Below are 13676 nucleotides of genomic sequence, written 5' to 3' on the forward strand. Positions count from 1 at the left end.
TATAATAAAAACTAAAATAAAAGGTATAATTTATATTTTATTGTATATGTATCATACTTTTTTTTTTTAAAATTTATATACTTTCTAAACTATAAATATGAGTAAAAATCTTAAATTCGTAATGTAATTTATTCTATTAAAATTTACTATCATTTTACTTGATTTGGTAATTTTTTTAATAGTAATGTATTATTTTTTAATGTTTTCATTCTTTTTAAATCTTTAAAGTTTTAAAATCATCTCAATTTTATTACACCGTTAATTCTATTAATAGATCATTAACAACAAAAAATATTAAAATAATTTTAAAATATTAAAAACTTAAATAAAACGATTTAAATATTAAAAATAATTTTAAAATTTATTCCAAAATATTGAAGACAAAAATAATATTTTGCTTTTTTAAAATAAGATGTAAAGCATTGTAATTTGTAAAATCAATACCGTTGATAAGGTAATTTCGCAACAGTCATAGGAGCCGGGACGAACAAATAGGGTTGCGCAAAGAAGGTCGAGCCAATGAAGACAGTGAACTGGAAATTAGCACATTAATTATGAAATCCTTTTAATGCATTACTGAATTGGTAACACTTAAATACAAAAATCTAAAAGAATTATTAGAATTTATTGTTTTTTACCAGATATTAATGTTTGAAAATATAACATAAAGTATATTATTAAAATACTTAATTAAAGAAATTATATTATAAAAATTGAAATGATTACCAAAATTAATAAATTAATTAAATTTTGTCGTCTCATTTCTCGAATTTAAAGTGATAAGGAAAAATATAGGTAAACAATGAAAATATTAAACAATGTGAACAATGGATATATCGGATGTTCAATTCAATAAATATACAGATAATTATTTTTATTATTTTTAATTAGATGATTATTTTTTTTGATTTAATTTACTTATACACAATTAACAATGACTGAATATAATTTAAAAATAGAATTTTTTTTTTACTTTATTAGATTAATTTTAGACCCTATTATTTATATTATTTAATAAAGTTATTATCTATTTAATAAAATCGAAATGATAAAATCTAAATTAAGATGAATAGATTTTTCAAAGTGATTCCATCCTATTATAGTAAATGTAATCTACATAAATCTAAATACATGGAAAGTCATTATTATAGAATAATAGTTCATTTCTCACAGATTACCTTCCAAATATGAAAATGAAAAAAGGGTGGCATTTAATTTAATTATGAGAAATATAGTTTTGCGGAAGCTTATTTATGTGGATGAAACCTAACACATTATGATAGAGAAGAAAGCAAGCAAAGAAGCATGGTGTACTCGTCGTGTCTCCCTCCTAAAGACCCAGGGGCTAACATTGTTGTGAGCAAGGAGGAATTCAACTTGTTTCACAACATTGACCGCCAGCTGTTCACGCGTCTGGTGGTGGTTCTTGGGCGCGACACGAGCGAATCCACTCATGTCATGTCATTCATCATGTGGCTTGAAAGGAAGTGCAAGGACTTGAGGATGGTGTCAAACCTGCTGAATTGGCCAGACAATTTGCTGAATGATCTGGCCGACGAGGTCGCGTTGGCCTTGAACTGCATCGAGAGTCCTCAATTCCCTTACTCTCATGACAAGATCTTGCCTCTGGTCCATAACATCACACGTGGCACAATATCCCTCCTTTACCTCCATGAGATCCGCATGGAGGTCATCCCTGGTGTCACTAAGTTGCTTAACGATGTTTGCTTGAGGGCTTTCACTGACATAATCCAGCAAGTTCATTATGAGAATGCTAGAAAATCCATGATTTCGAATGCTTATTTGCATCCCCCAATGATGTACTATGCTCCTTCTCCGCCTGCTTGGATCAGTGGCGGTGCTAACTCTTCTGCTAGAAATGATGATCAGTTCAATCAAGAATTCAAAGAGATCTTGGCCAAGCTACATCTCACTACTACTAACGCTGCCACTGCTAACGAGATGAGACTACTGCCTGCTGCAGATGATAGGACTATCTTCATGACTTTCTCCAAAGGATACCCTATTTCTGAATCTGAAGTTCGTGAATTTTTCACAAGGTTATTTTTTATTCCATTATGCTCACTACTCTTTTTTTCTATTAGAAATTATTTGACTACTCTAACACTGCAATCCTATGCCATATATCATAAGATAGACACCAGACACGACACACGAGACGAGATACGTGAATACATGAATTTTAAAATTTTATAAAATACGTAAAGATAATATATTTTTAAAATATAAAATAGTTTTTAGATAAATTACAATAAAATTTTGATATTTTATTAATATTAAAATATAAAATTATTTTTTAATTGTTTCTAATATTTTTTAATTATATAAAATATTTAAAATATTTTTTAATTTAATAAATAATAATATATATTATTTTTAAATTTATTTCAAAAATATATGTTAAGAATAAGATTAGATATATTAATACGTGATAATATTTAGGTGTGTTCAAGTGTGTAAAAAATAATTTTTTATTTTTTATTAAAACATAGTTGAATACATTAATCACACGTGCCGGACGAGTATCGAAGAGTGTTATGTCCGAAATGTGTTCGACACTTAAATACGACAATTCAAAAAACTGTCTATGCTTCTTAGCTCGACATATACTTCGAGATTGAAATTAGTTTTCCCTAGAAATTTTTAAATATTTTATAATGTATTTGTTTTTTATTCACATAGTATAAATAAATAAAACAAAAAAATATAATTAAAATATAATAAAGTATTAAATTTGTGGTTATTATTATTATTATTAAATTTTTTCTTCTACAAGGAAGGATAGAATTTCTCTAATTTTATTAGCACTGTATCTCTTGGAAATAAGGCTAGCAGCTAACATTTTCTTTTGGTGAAAAATTTGGACCATTCAAGAGCTACATTATTATTTCAACAATGAAACACAAGTATATCCTAAATTTACAGCGGTATATTTATATACATTTAAGTGAACAAAACATAGGATTATAAGATTTTTCAAAGATTATGAAAAGTTATATAGATTCGTTGTTATTAATTCCCAGAAAGGGGAAATTTTTATTATTATATTTGATGATAAAATTTTTTCATATATATTACGCTTCATGATATATGATGTTAGTATTTTTGTTTTTGTTTCACATTCATTCCATATTAACAGAGCTCATGGAGATATCATTGAATCACTTCATATGCAAGATGTTCAATCGCTGGAGCAACCATTGTTTGCTCGCATGGTGGTTCGCCCGGAGGCCATGAACACCATTGATACCTTCCTTGAAGGTGCAGGAAAAGTGAAATTCGCGATTAATGGCAAGCATGTTTGGGCTAGAAAATATGTTCCCAAGGGGAATAAGTCACCATCTTCTGGACCATCCTCACCATCTTCTGCAACTGAGACACCATATTGATAGTTTCATGAGATATATTTCATAGCTATGCTATGATGCCATTATCGTTGTTTAGTTGATATGTTGGTATATCATTGTATGTCCGAATCCAGAGACAAATAAGCTATAGGGTTCATATAATCCCTGGTTTCAAAATAAAGTTTGGACAACCTATTTTCATAATTGTGATGCTTCTTTAATTTTATCGGTCATCATGCTTACTTTACATGTTGGATTTGACCAATTTTTTTTTCTTACTATAATACCAATGTCGTCTCCAACTTTTTAAAACACTTATAAAAATATTCTCTATTCTTAATAACCAAAAAAATTATTCTCAAAAATATTATAAAACACGATACAGATAATTTCAAAATATTGTAAAGTATCATAAAAATAATAGAAAAGAATAGTAATTTTTTATACGTAAAAATCGATTTTTGTATTTGACAAACTATTTATGTATTTGATTTAAAATTTTATAGAAACATTTAAATAAAATTATTTAAAAAGCAAATACAAAACTAGACTAAATAAAATTTGTTCTCCAAAACTTTTTCAGTTTTTAAAAGTATTTTTGGTCTTTAGATAAAAAATTGTGAATTTTTAGAATAAAAAATATTATTTTTTAATTATATTTATAAAAAATTATATCAAAATTTAATTTTTAAAATATTTTTTCCGCTTAAAATATTTTAAGATTTTTTTCTGTTAACAAAATTGAGATATTTTATTAAAGATCAGGAACAATTACAGTAGTTTATCAATTTTTTTAAAGGATAAAAAGTGCTAAGCTAATATGTTTCAGAATTTTCAAGCACTTTCTTGTAAACACATTTTATATTGATTGACATATCTAAGCGAGTAATCTCAATTTCTCCTTGAAAATGATTTAAATTGTTTTCTTTTTTCTAGAAAAAATCAAACGACCGATATCCAAGTTTTATTATCAGAAGTAATTCGCATTTTGAACAATCATACTATCAAGGTACGAAGTAGCAATTTTGGCTCACTAGGGCTAACCCGTTTTGCCTGCCAATAAACGTGGCTTGAACATTAAATTTAATGTCCAGACTGCGTGATATGTGCAGGGCATTGGCAAGGCAGGATATTGAACATTGGACAGTGGACACCCGCTTCTCTCTTTTCCCTTAATTATAACGCACCAAATTAAATACCTTCTTCAGCATATTCCGGAATGAAAAATATTAGAGGGAGGTTAGAATTTATTATTTTTTGTTATTAATTAATTATTATGAAGTATGGATATTTTGTTAAGTTGTTATATTCGTATGTCGGATATATTTTAAACACGATATTTATCGATATTTATTTGATATGCGTGTTTATTGTGTTTAACTATGTCTTAATAAAAAAATAAAAAATTCTTTTTCGAATGGACACATTTAAATATCATCACGTGTCAGCGTGTTCAGTCTTATTCTTAACCTATATTTTTAAAATAAATTTAAATATAATATATATTATTATTTATTAAAACAAAAAATATTAAATACTTGATATAATTAAAATAAGACTTTAAAAATAATTAAAAATTTTAATTTATATTTTAATGTAAAAAATATCAAAATATCATTACGATTTACCTAAAAAATACTTTGTATTTTATATATATGTGTGTCCATGTGTCATGTAAGATTTTAAAATTCAAGTATCAGCGTGTCTCGTGTCAGTGTCATGATGTTCTGTGTCCGTGTCAGTGTCTATGCATCATGGATTAATTATTAATATTAAAAATATGAAATAAAATATATCATTAAATTATTATACTGAAAAAATTAAGTTGACAGCCAAATAATAAAATAATAATTTTAATCTCTTAACATTTTTTTTAATTATAATGTTATGATATTTAAAAAGTGGTATTTAACTTAATAAAAAATATTAAAAATTAATATTTAATTTAAAAAATATAAAAATAAATAATTTTTAAAAATAAAAATTTACTAAAAAAATAAATTAGACAAAATTTGGACAACAATTTATTAGTACCATAAAATTATCCTATGAGATAGATATTAAACTTTACAACAATGTTGCTTCTTGTTTTTCGTTAGAATATTTTTTTATATTATTTAAATATAATACGTAGAATATTGGATGGAAAAATTATTGTTATTTTTCATTTTTTTTTTGTTATTCATGTAAATTTTTTTAGTTTAGGTTCATGTTAAATTGAACAACTTTAGTTAAAGTTCAAAAAAAAATTGTTTCTACTCACTGTTGGTCTTTTTAACATTCTGACCATCATCATCATCATTATTATTATTATTATTATTATTATTATTATTATTATTATTATAACAATTTATGGAATGTATGTTATGAGAATGTAAAAATACATTTATAACTATCAAATTGGTTTCAATTATTAAAATTTAATACACCTAATAAATGATATACATTTATTGTCATTAAATTTATATAAGAACGTTTCTATGATATACGAATATCGACACGGATATAGGATATAGGACACAACACAATACGGAATACGTCGACACGCGAATTTTATAATTTTATAAAACACAGAAATATGCATACATATAAAATATAAAATATTTGTAGATAAATCGTAATGATATTTTGATATTTTATTGATATTAAAATATAAATTAATTTTTTAATTATTTTTAGTGTCTTATTTAAATTATATTAAGTATTTAAAATATTTTTTATTTTAATAAATAATAATATATATTATATCTAAATTTATTTCAATAATATAGGTTATGAATAAGACTGCAGACACTGATACATGATGATATTTAAGTGTAACCAAACGTGTTTGAAGAAGAATTTTTTATGTTTTTTAATAAGATACGGTTGGACACAACAGACACGTGTATCAGATGAGTGTCGGTGAGTGTTATATCTGAAATATGTTCGACATACACACATGATAACTCAGTGAAGTATTCGTACTTCATAAAAACGTATTTATAGTTGTTGTATTTATTGCCTAATAAAAATTAACTAACAAAACATAATAGTGAAATCTAATTTTTTTAATTTATTTATTAGATATATTTTAATAATTAAGAAATATTCATGTTTGTATAGTGTTAAATTTTTATTAGTGGGATATGCAAATGCTGATTAGATTGATGGAAGTATTAATTAATCATACATGATTATATTTTATTTTTTATTTAATCTCGTAAGAATTAACAGTGGTCAACATATAATTTTGGTAAATTAATATATATAAATATATAATAATTAATTTTTAGTATATAAAAAATATTTTCCTAAAAATATATGCTTTTGTAAAAAGCATTGAATTGCTTTTTGTTAAATCATTTTGTGAATTTCAATCGGTTTATTTTTTAACATTCAAAGTTTAAAGTTTTATTTTTCGAAAGATGACTCAACTAATTATTATATTATCTTACAATAAGAATGTTAATGTGACGCATTTTGGTACTAATATATTAATATACATACCTATATCTTCTTAAAATATTTTAAAAAAGTATTTTTTCTTTAAAATTATAAAAAATAATATTTAATGACTAAAATTTTACTAATTATCAATCATCCTAATAAACTTAAATCATATCTTTCTTATATTGTGTAATCGAAATAATAATCATTTAATTATAAGATGAATCACATTTTATACATTTAATAATTAATAAAAATGATAAACATTGCTCAAATTTTTATGAGTCAATTTTAATGAAATAGACAATTAATTTTTTCATGAAGTAGGATTTGTCCATTTAGTGTTAATAGACATATCTACATAACTAATAAGATTTACATGAATAATGTTTTAAGAAAATATGTGTGACCAATTCTCTGCCCAATTTTTATTATTAATTTTTATATGATTGAATGTTATATATAGTATTTTTTATCGGTTATGAGTATAAGTTTTAGAGTTAAAATCTTTTATTTAATTTTTTAATTTATTTTTATTTTTTGATTATTTCATATTTCTATGAAATATATGTATTTTTTTAATCAAAATTAATCCTTTTAAAATATATATAAGTTATAATATTTTTCAATTTTTTATTAATATAGTGAGATCTTATTCTTTTATTTATTTGATGATTGTTCTTGTTTAAAATTATTTTTTTTTATCTAACTTTACATTGCGATTATCAATGATTTCTAACAAAGAATTTTCCTTCCGTCTGACCTGCTTCTTTGACTTTCTGACAAGTTCTGTTCCATCCGACTTGTCAGATCAAGAATTGGCATGGACTTAGTAAAGAGAAATTTATCCGATCTCAACACTTCTATATGGAAAGTGTTTGTCACAATCGTTTAGAGTATATTACATCTATTAAATACTATCTCAAATTGTATTTACTGATTTAAATTTTAATTAAATGGATGTAAGAATTTAATGAAGAGGTAATGAACTCTATTTTACTAAAGAATGATTAGATCTACTCATATATTATGACGACTAGTTTAATGGAATATGCATAAAATTTGTTTTTTTAGGAGGAGCTCAAATTTTAATTGAACAATTATATTCAAAGAGATTTATAAACCAAATTCAAATTATATCTCTTTTATACTTTTTACATCTGCTAAAAAATTCAATATTAAAGTAGAGTTCTCTCATTTTAGGTTCAATTTTTTCAAAAAATTTTATCAGATGTAGAGATACAATTTAAAAGACTAATATTGTATTTAAGATTATTAATACACAAAAACTAAATCCATGCAAATATTATTAGTTGTACTAAAGTTTTTTTATTAACATCGTGATAAAATATCTATATAGAAATGGAAAATGTATTGTTAATTGTACTAAATTTTTATTAACGTGATGCTTTGAACCAATCATAGCATAATTATAATTATTTGTTTTAGAATAAAAATTAAATTAATTCAGTATTAATTAAATTTTTTATTATAAAATATATGAATCCTACGATACACTATTATATGAATGTATAATTACGTTAATTAAGGGTTGAGTTCGATTTTGATCCCCAACGTAGAAGTTGAAAATTGGAATCGTTCCCAACTTTTTTTTTTGTTACGAAATGGTCTCCAAAGTTTCAGTTTGTTTTAAAAATGTCCATCGAACCAAAATACTCCTCCCTTCCCTCTTCTTCCTCAACACCCATCTTCTTCCTCTGTATCTTCTTCCTCATTAACCAGAACTCCAGAAGCAGATGCACAAATGCAGAAGAACAACAATGGATAACAACAATGGATAATGAAACAACAACAACCAGATGCAGAAGAACAACAACAACCATAAATCTTGTATACAATTAACCATTAACAGAAATTCAATAACCTAAACTAATTCTATCAAATCTGAACTAATTCAACAACAATAACAATTCAGCAGCAACTTCCAGCAATTCAATAACCTAAATAAACTAACAGAAAATTAAAATCCAGCTAAACTAACCCAGAATCAAATCAAGGGTTTGGAGGGAGGGTAATAGGCAGTGGTGGCTCTAATTCCTTCTGCAATAGAGACTGAGGGAGGGAAGACAGGGAGACTCGCTGGCAGTGGTGAAGCAGAGGAGACTCCACGTTGCTGCGTGGTAGTGAAGCAGGAGAGGCTCGCCGGCGGTGAGCTCTGGTTCGTGGAGATCCGAGACAGGGAAGAAGAGAAGGAGGGGAGAAGGTCGCGGTTGATCTAGACAAGAGAAAAGTAGCGGCGGCGATGACAGGATGGCGGGACAGCGGCTTCCCTTCCCCCTTCTTCCCTTCCCCCCTCCCCGTTTCTCGCGCCCCCACCCCCTTTTTTCTCTCCTCCCATTCTCTCTGTATCCATTTCTTTCTTTCTTTCTTTCTTTATTTTATATTTATTTTATTTATAATTTTTTGAATGAGGGTACTTTGATAATAAAAAAATAAAATTGGTAAAAAAGACGATTTTAAAATAAACTGAAATATTGGGGATCATTTTGTAGCAAAAAAAAGTTGAGAACGAAATCGATTTTCGATCTCTACGTTGGAACCAAAATTATACTTAACCCTTATTAATTAAGTAAGTTAATGTTAAAAAATATTAATATGAAAAAACTATTATTTAAAAATAAACTATTGTATATTATTATTTATTATAAATCAATCATGCATAATTTTTATTAATTATTCTTAAGATAGATCATCAAATTAATTTAGTATTTTAAGTAATTTTTTTATTTTAAAGTATATCAATTTTTCTATAATATTATTATATAGATGTATAATTATTTTAATTAATTATGTAAAATTAATATGGAAAAAAAATTATCATTTAAAATAAAATTATCGTATATTTTCTTATAGTCTTAAGTATAGAACAATAAATGTGGATTTTCTTTTATGAACAATGTTAGGAACCAAAAAGGTATTAGCAAAAAATCAGCCAAATATCTTTGGGTGAATCCAAAATCTCTACGAGTTAATATATATGGATGTTTCTTCTGCTAAGTATCAGAATGTTTCTTTTTCACACTAAATTAATGTTCTTTTATATATTTTTCTAATTTTTTTGTATTGCAAATATGAAGGTCTCTATTTATTTAAGAATTTCATATTTTTTTAATTTTATAGATATTTAATTATTTTTGCTAAAATATAATTAGATGTTTCTTTTTTATATTTTTTTAAATTTTATAGATATTTAATTATTTTTCCTAAAATATAATTGGATGTTTCTTTTGTTAAGTATTAGGATGTTTTTTTTTCATATTAAATAAATATTTTTTTATAATTAATTCTGACAAATAGCAATTCTTTCTCAAGTTCATTCTTTCAAGATGTAACTTGACCCTGCATCATCATCAAAATCCATATTGTATTATATTAAGAAAAATATACACAATGCATGTGAGAATGGATTGGATTGATGAGAATGAATGATGAGAATGAACGAGGAAGACTTTCTACTTCAAAACCCTGTCTAACGATGCTGATCGTGACAAAAATTCTCTACTTCCATTGAAACCATTAGAAATCCTTGCTAATGATGAGGAAGCTAAGACTTTCTACTTCTACTGGAGACATTAGAATTTCTTGGTGATGCAGCTTCATATGTTTCCGAAACCCTTTGTGGTGATAAAGAAGATGAGTCCAAATTTGTAATTAGGATTTTCTTCTCCAGAGTTCTATTGAGTGGCAATGAAAATGGCGAAAGTAAAAATGATTCAGTAATAGCATTACCATGAGTATTTTCTTCTTCTTCAACAAAATCTCTCTCTGGTGTTGCACATGTTGAAGAACAAAGCGTAGAAGAATAAGATGAAGAACATGAAGAATTAATGTGTTGGTCGTGCATTGGTGATAATGTAGGTGACAAAACCAATGTCATGATTTGTTGCTGTGGCTGTGGTGGCGACGACGACGACGGCGAAAGATGTATCGGCGGAAAAGGTTTTTATAGGTTTTAATTAGGTTAATGTGAGAGAGAAGAGGAAGGCTTTTATAGGTTTTAATAAAGGTTTACTTAATTAATTTTAAATTTTTTAAATTTTAAATTTAAAAAAATTAAAATTAATTATTAATATAATTTAATGTGATTTTGTTTAGTTTTTGGCTGATAACCTTTTAGTTCCATATACTTTTCCTTCCTTTATATAGTTGTAACTTGTGAGGGTTCTTTAAATTATTCGTTAGTGACTCAGTTAACTTTATACTGTGTTTAGTAGTTTGTGTGTGGAAGATTTTTCCTTTGAATCAATTTTTATGATATACTAGAGCGAGTGAGATTTGTGTAATGGGTGGGTGATAAATTAATTATAGTATACATATATTAATTAAAATATATAAAAATTAATATTAAATTTGATGTATTTTTTATTTAAAATATTTTGTAATATAAAAGTGTTTAATATTAAAATTGTATAAAGTCATATTTTTATTTATTGTTTTTGATGAACTTAGTTTTTTATATGGTATTTGTCCTTTTTTTATTTTTGGTTGTTGTTGAAATTATTTTTTCTTCTTTTTGTCATATATTCTTGTAGAGGCATGATATTTTTGAACTAATGACTTGTATATATTTTCTGATCTATTGTTCTTTTTTTATTCCATCTCTGTATATATATTTTTCATCTAGATATGTCTTACATTTGTTTAGTTTTCTTTCTTTAATCTCTTAATTTATGTGTTATCTAAGTCTAATAATATTAGTGTTGGTGAAGTTGGTTCCTATAATCAATAAAGAATATAAATGAGCAATAAAATGATGTTTTAAATAAATAAAATTTTTGTTGTATTACTTATTTTATTTGTTGTAATAGATAGGGGTTATGTTTCAGTATCTTTTTGTTAGAACAAATATCTTGGTAATAGTGTATTATTGAGAGGATAGTTAAATCATTTACTCTGACTTCAACATAAGTGTGAGGTTGTATAAATTTTTTAATTAGGATGATCGATGCTTCAATATCATTGCTGTCTTGGAGTATAATTAGATTTAAAATAGTTGTTCCCAATAATTTTTTTACTTCTCTATAAAATAGAATAGAAATTGTTGTGGCGCTTTGATTTAAAATTTTTTATTTTATTTTTAATCTAGAATAATTATTAAGTTAGTAATTTATAATTTGATATAATTTTTATGATAAGTATAATTTAGTGGGATTTTTATAATTTGAATCTGTAATAAGTTTTTATGTTGTAGCACAAATTTTTTTTTATTTTTTACGAATTTATTTTGACATTTACTTATTCTTTTTTTCATAGTGCATACAATTTTTTAAAGACATCTATAATAATAAGAATAAATTTTTTTAAAATATTTATTGTATGTATATATATAATATATTTTTAATAAAAATAATTTAAATAGCATATATAAAGTAAAAATATTTGATAATAATTTTTATATTGTACCACAAAAGTTTTATTTTTTATATTTTTTGTGAATTTTCTTTTGACATTTACTTATTCTTCTTCTCCTAGTGCATATAATTCTTCAATAACATCAATAATAGTAAGAATAAAAATTTTTAGAATATTTTTTGTGTTTATATATATAATAAGTTAATTTTAATAAAAATAATTTAAATAGCATAAAGTAAAAATATAAATTACTATTTTTTTTAATTTACTATGTCAAACAATATTTCAAGTGATACAAACTCAAAATAATGTTAAAAATAATCAAATTGATTCTTTGATTTAAATATCATATTAAAATAAGTATAATTATAAGAATCTTAAAATATACTTACATGTAACGTATTACAAAATAATGAAAAAAGTATAAATAGTAAAAGTAATAGCAAATTATAGCGATAAAAGTCTTATGTATGATATATAAGTATATCAAATAGTATAAAATTTGAATAGTTTATAACTTAAAATTTTTTATGATAATATTATTATGACACTTTTAATATAGATGTTTAATACTTTATATTTCTATTAAATAATAATATGTAATAAATTAATTAATTGTGAGAGTTATGGTTTTAATTTTTATTTTTTTAAAAATATTTTATTAAAAAATGATTGGTTAATTTTTAAGTCTTATCAAATAATTAAAATTGATGATGGTCATCATTAAAAAAAATAGTTTAAATTTAATATGTAAAGAGTTTGGTATCAATTATTATATAATAAAAATAAATATAAAAAAGTGTATCAATTATGTTCATAATTATATAAGGTAAGTTCTTTTCTCACTTTAGGATATAGTAACCAAAGAAAGATAAAGATACTATCATGTATTGCTTAGATATCAATCTTTTTGTCTTAACAACTAAACATCCATTGATAGATCTAATATCAAAATGCTCCTAATTATTAACGAGATGATATTTTTAGTAATTATACTATATGTATATCAAAATTAGTCATTAAAATTAATTATTAATATCAAATAATATATATTATTAGAATATAAATATATATTAAAAATAAATTAAACCATATATATATTTATATATAAATATATTAATAGTTGATTTTAGTAATTAATTTTAATACGTGAAAAACATTTTTATATTTCTAAGTGAAAATTAAAGTCATATTCTTATAGGATACGAATTCGAATAACAATACATGGGCTATTAGTTAATTACAAAATTAGTTACAAGTTTTATAGGTAATGGTAGATCTCATAGCAGCAGGAGTTACAACTGATAGGGAAATTGAGGTGTTTACCTAACAAAATAGCAACAGACCATACTCCTTATTTTATGTTATTATTGTTTGTTAAAGAGGAGAAATGCTACTTCATAAATTTATTTGCAAGAATTGGCAATATATAGGCAAAGACTGTCGAATGAGTCCTATGATTCAACCATGAGAAGAGAAGCATTGGTGACCAATATATCAGACGAT

At 24.4% G+C, this 13676-nt stretch overlaps 1 protein-coding gene across 1 annotated transcript; it reads left to right on the forward strand.

Annotated features, from left to right (window-relative positions):
• The first annotated feature begins 1287 nt into the window (after positions 1 to 1287).
• Positions 1288 to 3572, forward strand: LOC112719205 (uncharacterized). The gene is made up of 2 exons (XM_025770234.3): positions 1288 to 2060; positions 3161 to 3572. The coding sequence occupies exons 1-2, from the start codon at positions 1306 to 1308 to the stop codon at positions 3408 to 3410; spliced, it is 1005 nt and encodes a 334-aa protein (XP_025626019.1). The 5' UTR covers positions 1288 to 1305; the 3' UTR covers positions 3411 to 3572.
• Positions 3573 to 13676: the final 10104 nt, after the last annotated feature.

This window comes from Arachis hypogaea, chromosome 2 (assembly GCF_003086295.3).
Source record: "Arachis hypogaea cultivar Tifrunner chromosome 2, arahy.Tifrunner.gnm2.J5K5, whole genome shotgun sequence".
Lineage (NCBI taxonomy): Eukaryota > Viridiplantae > Streptophyta > Magnoliopsida > Fabales > Fabaceae > Arachis > Arachis hypogaea.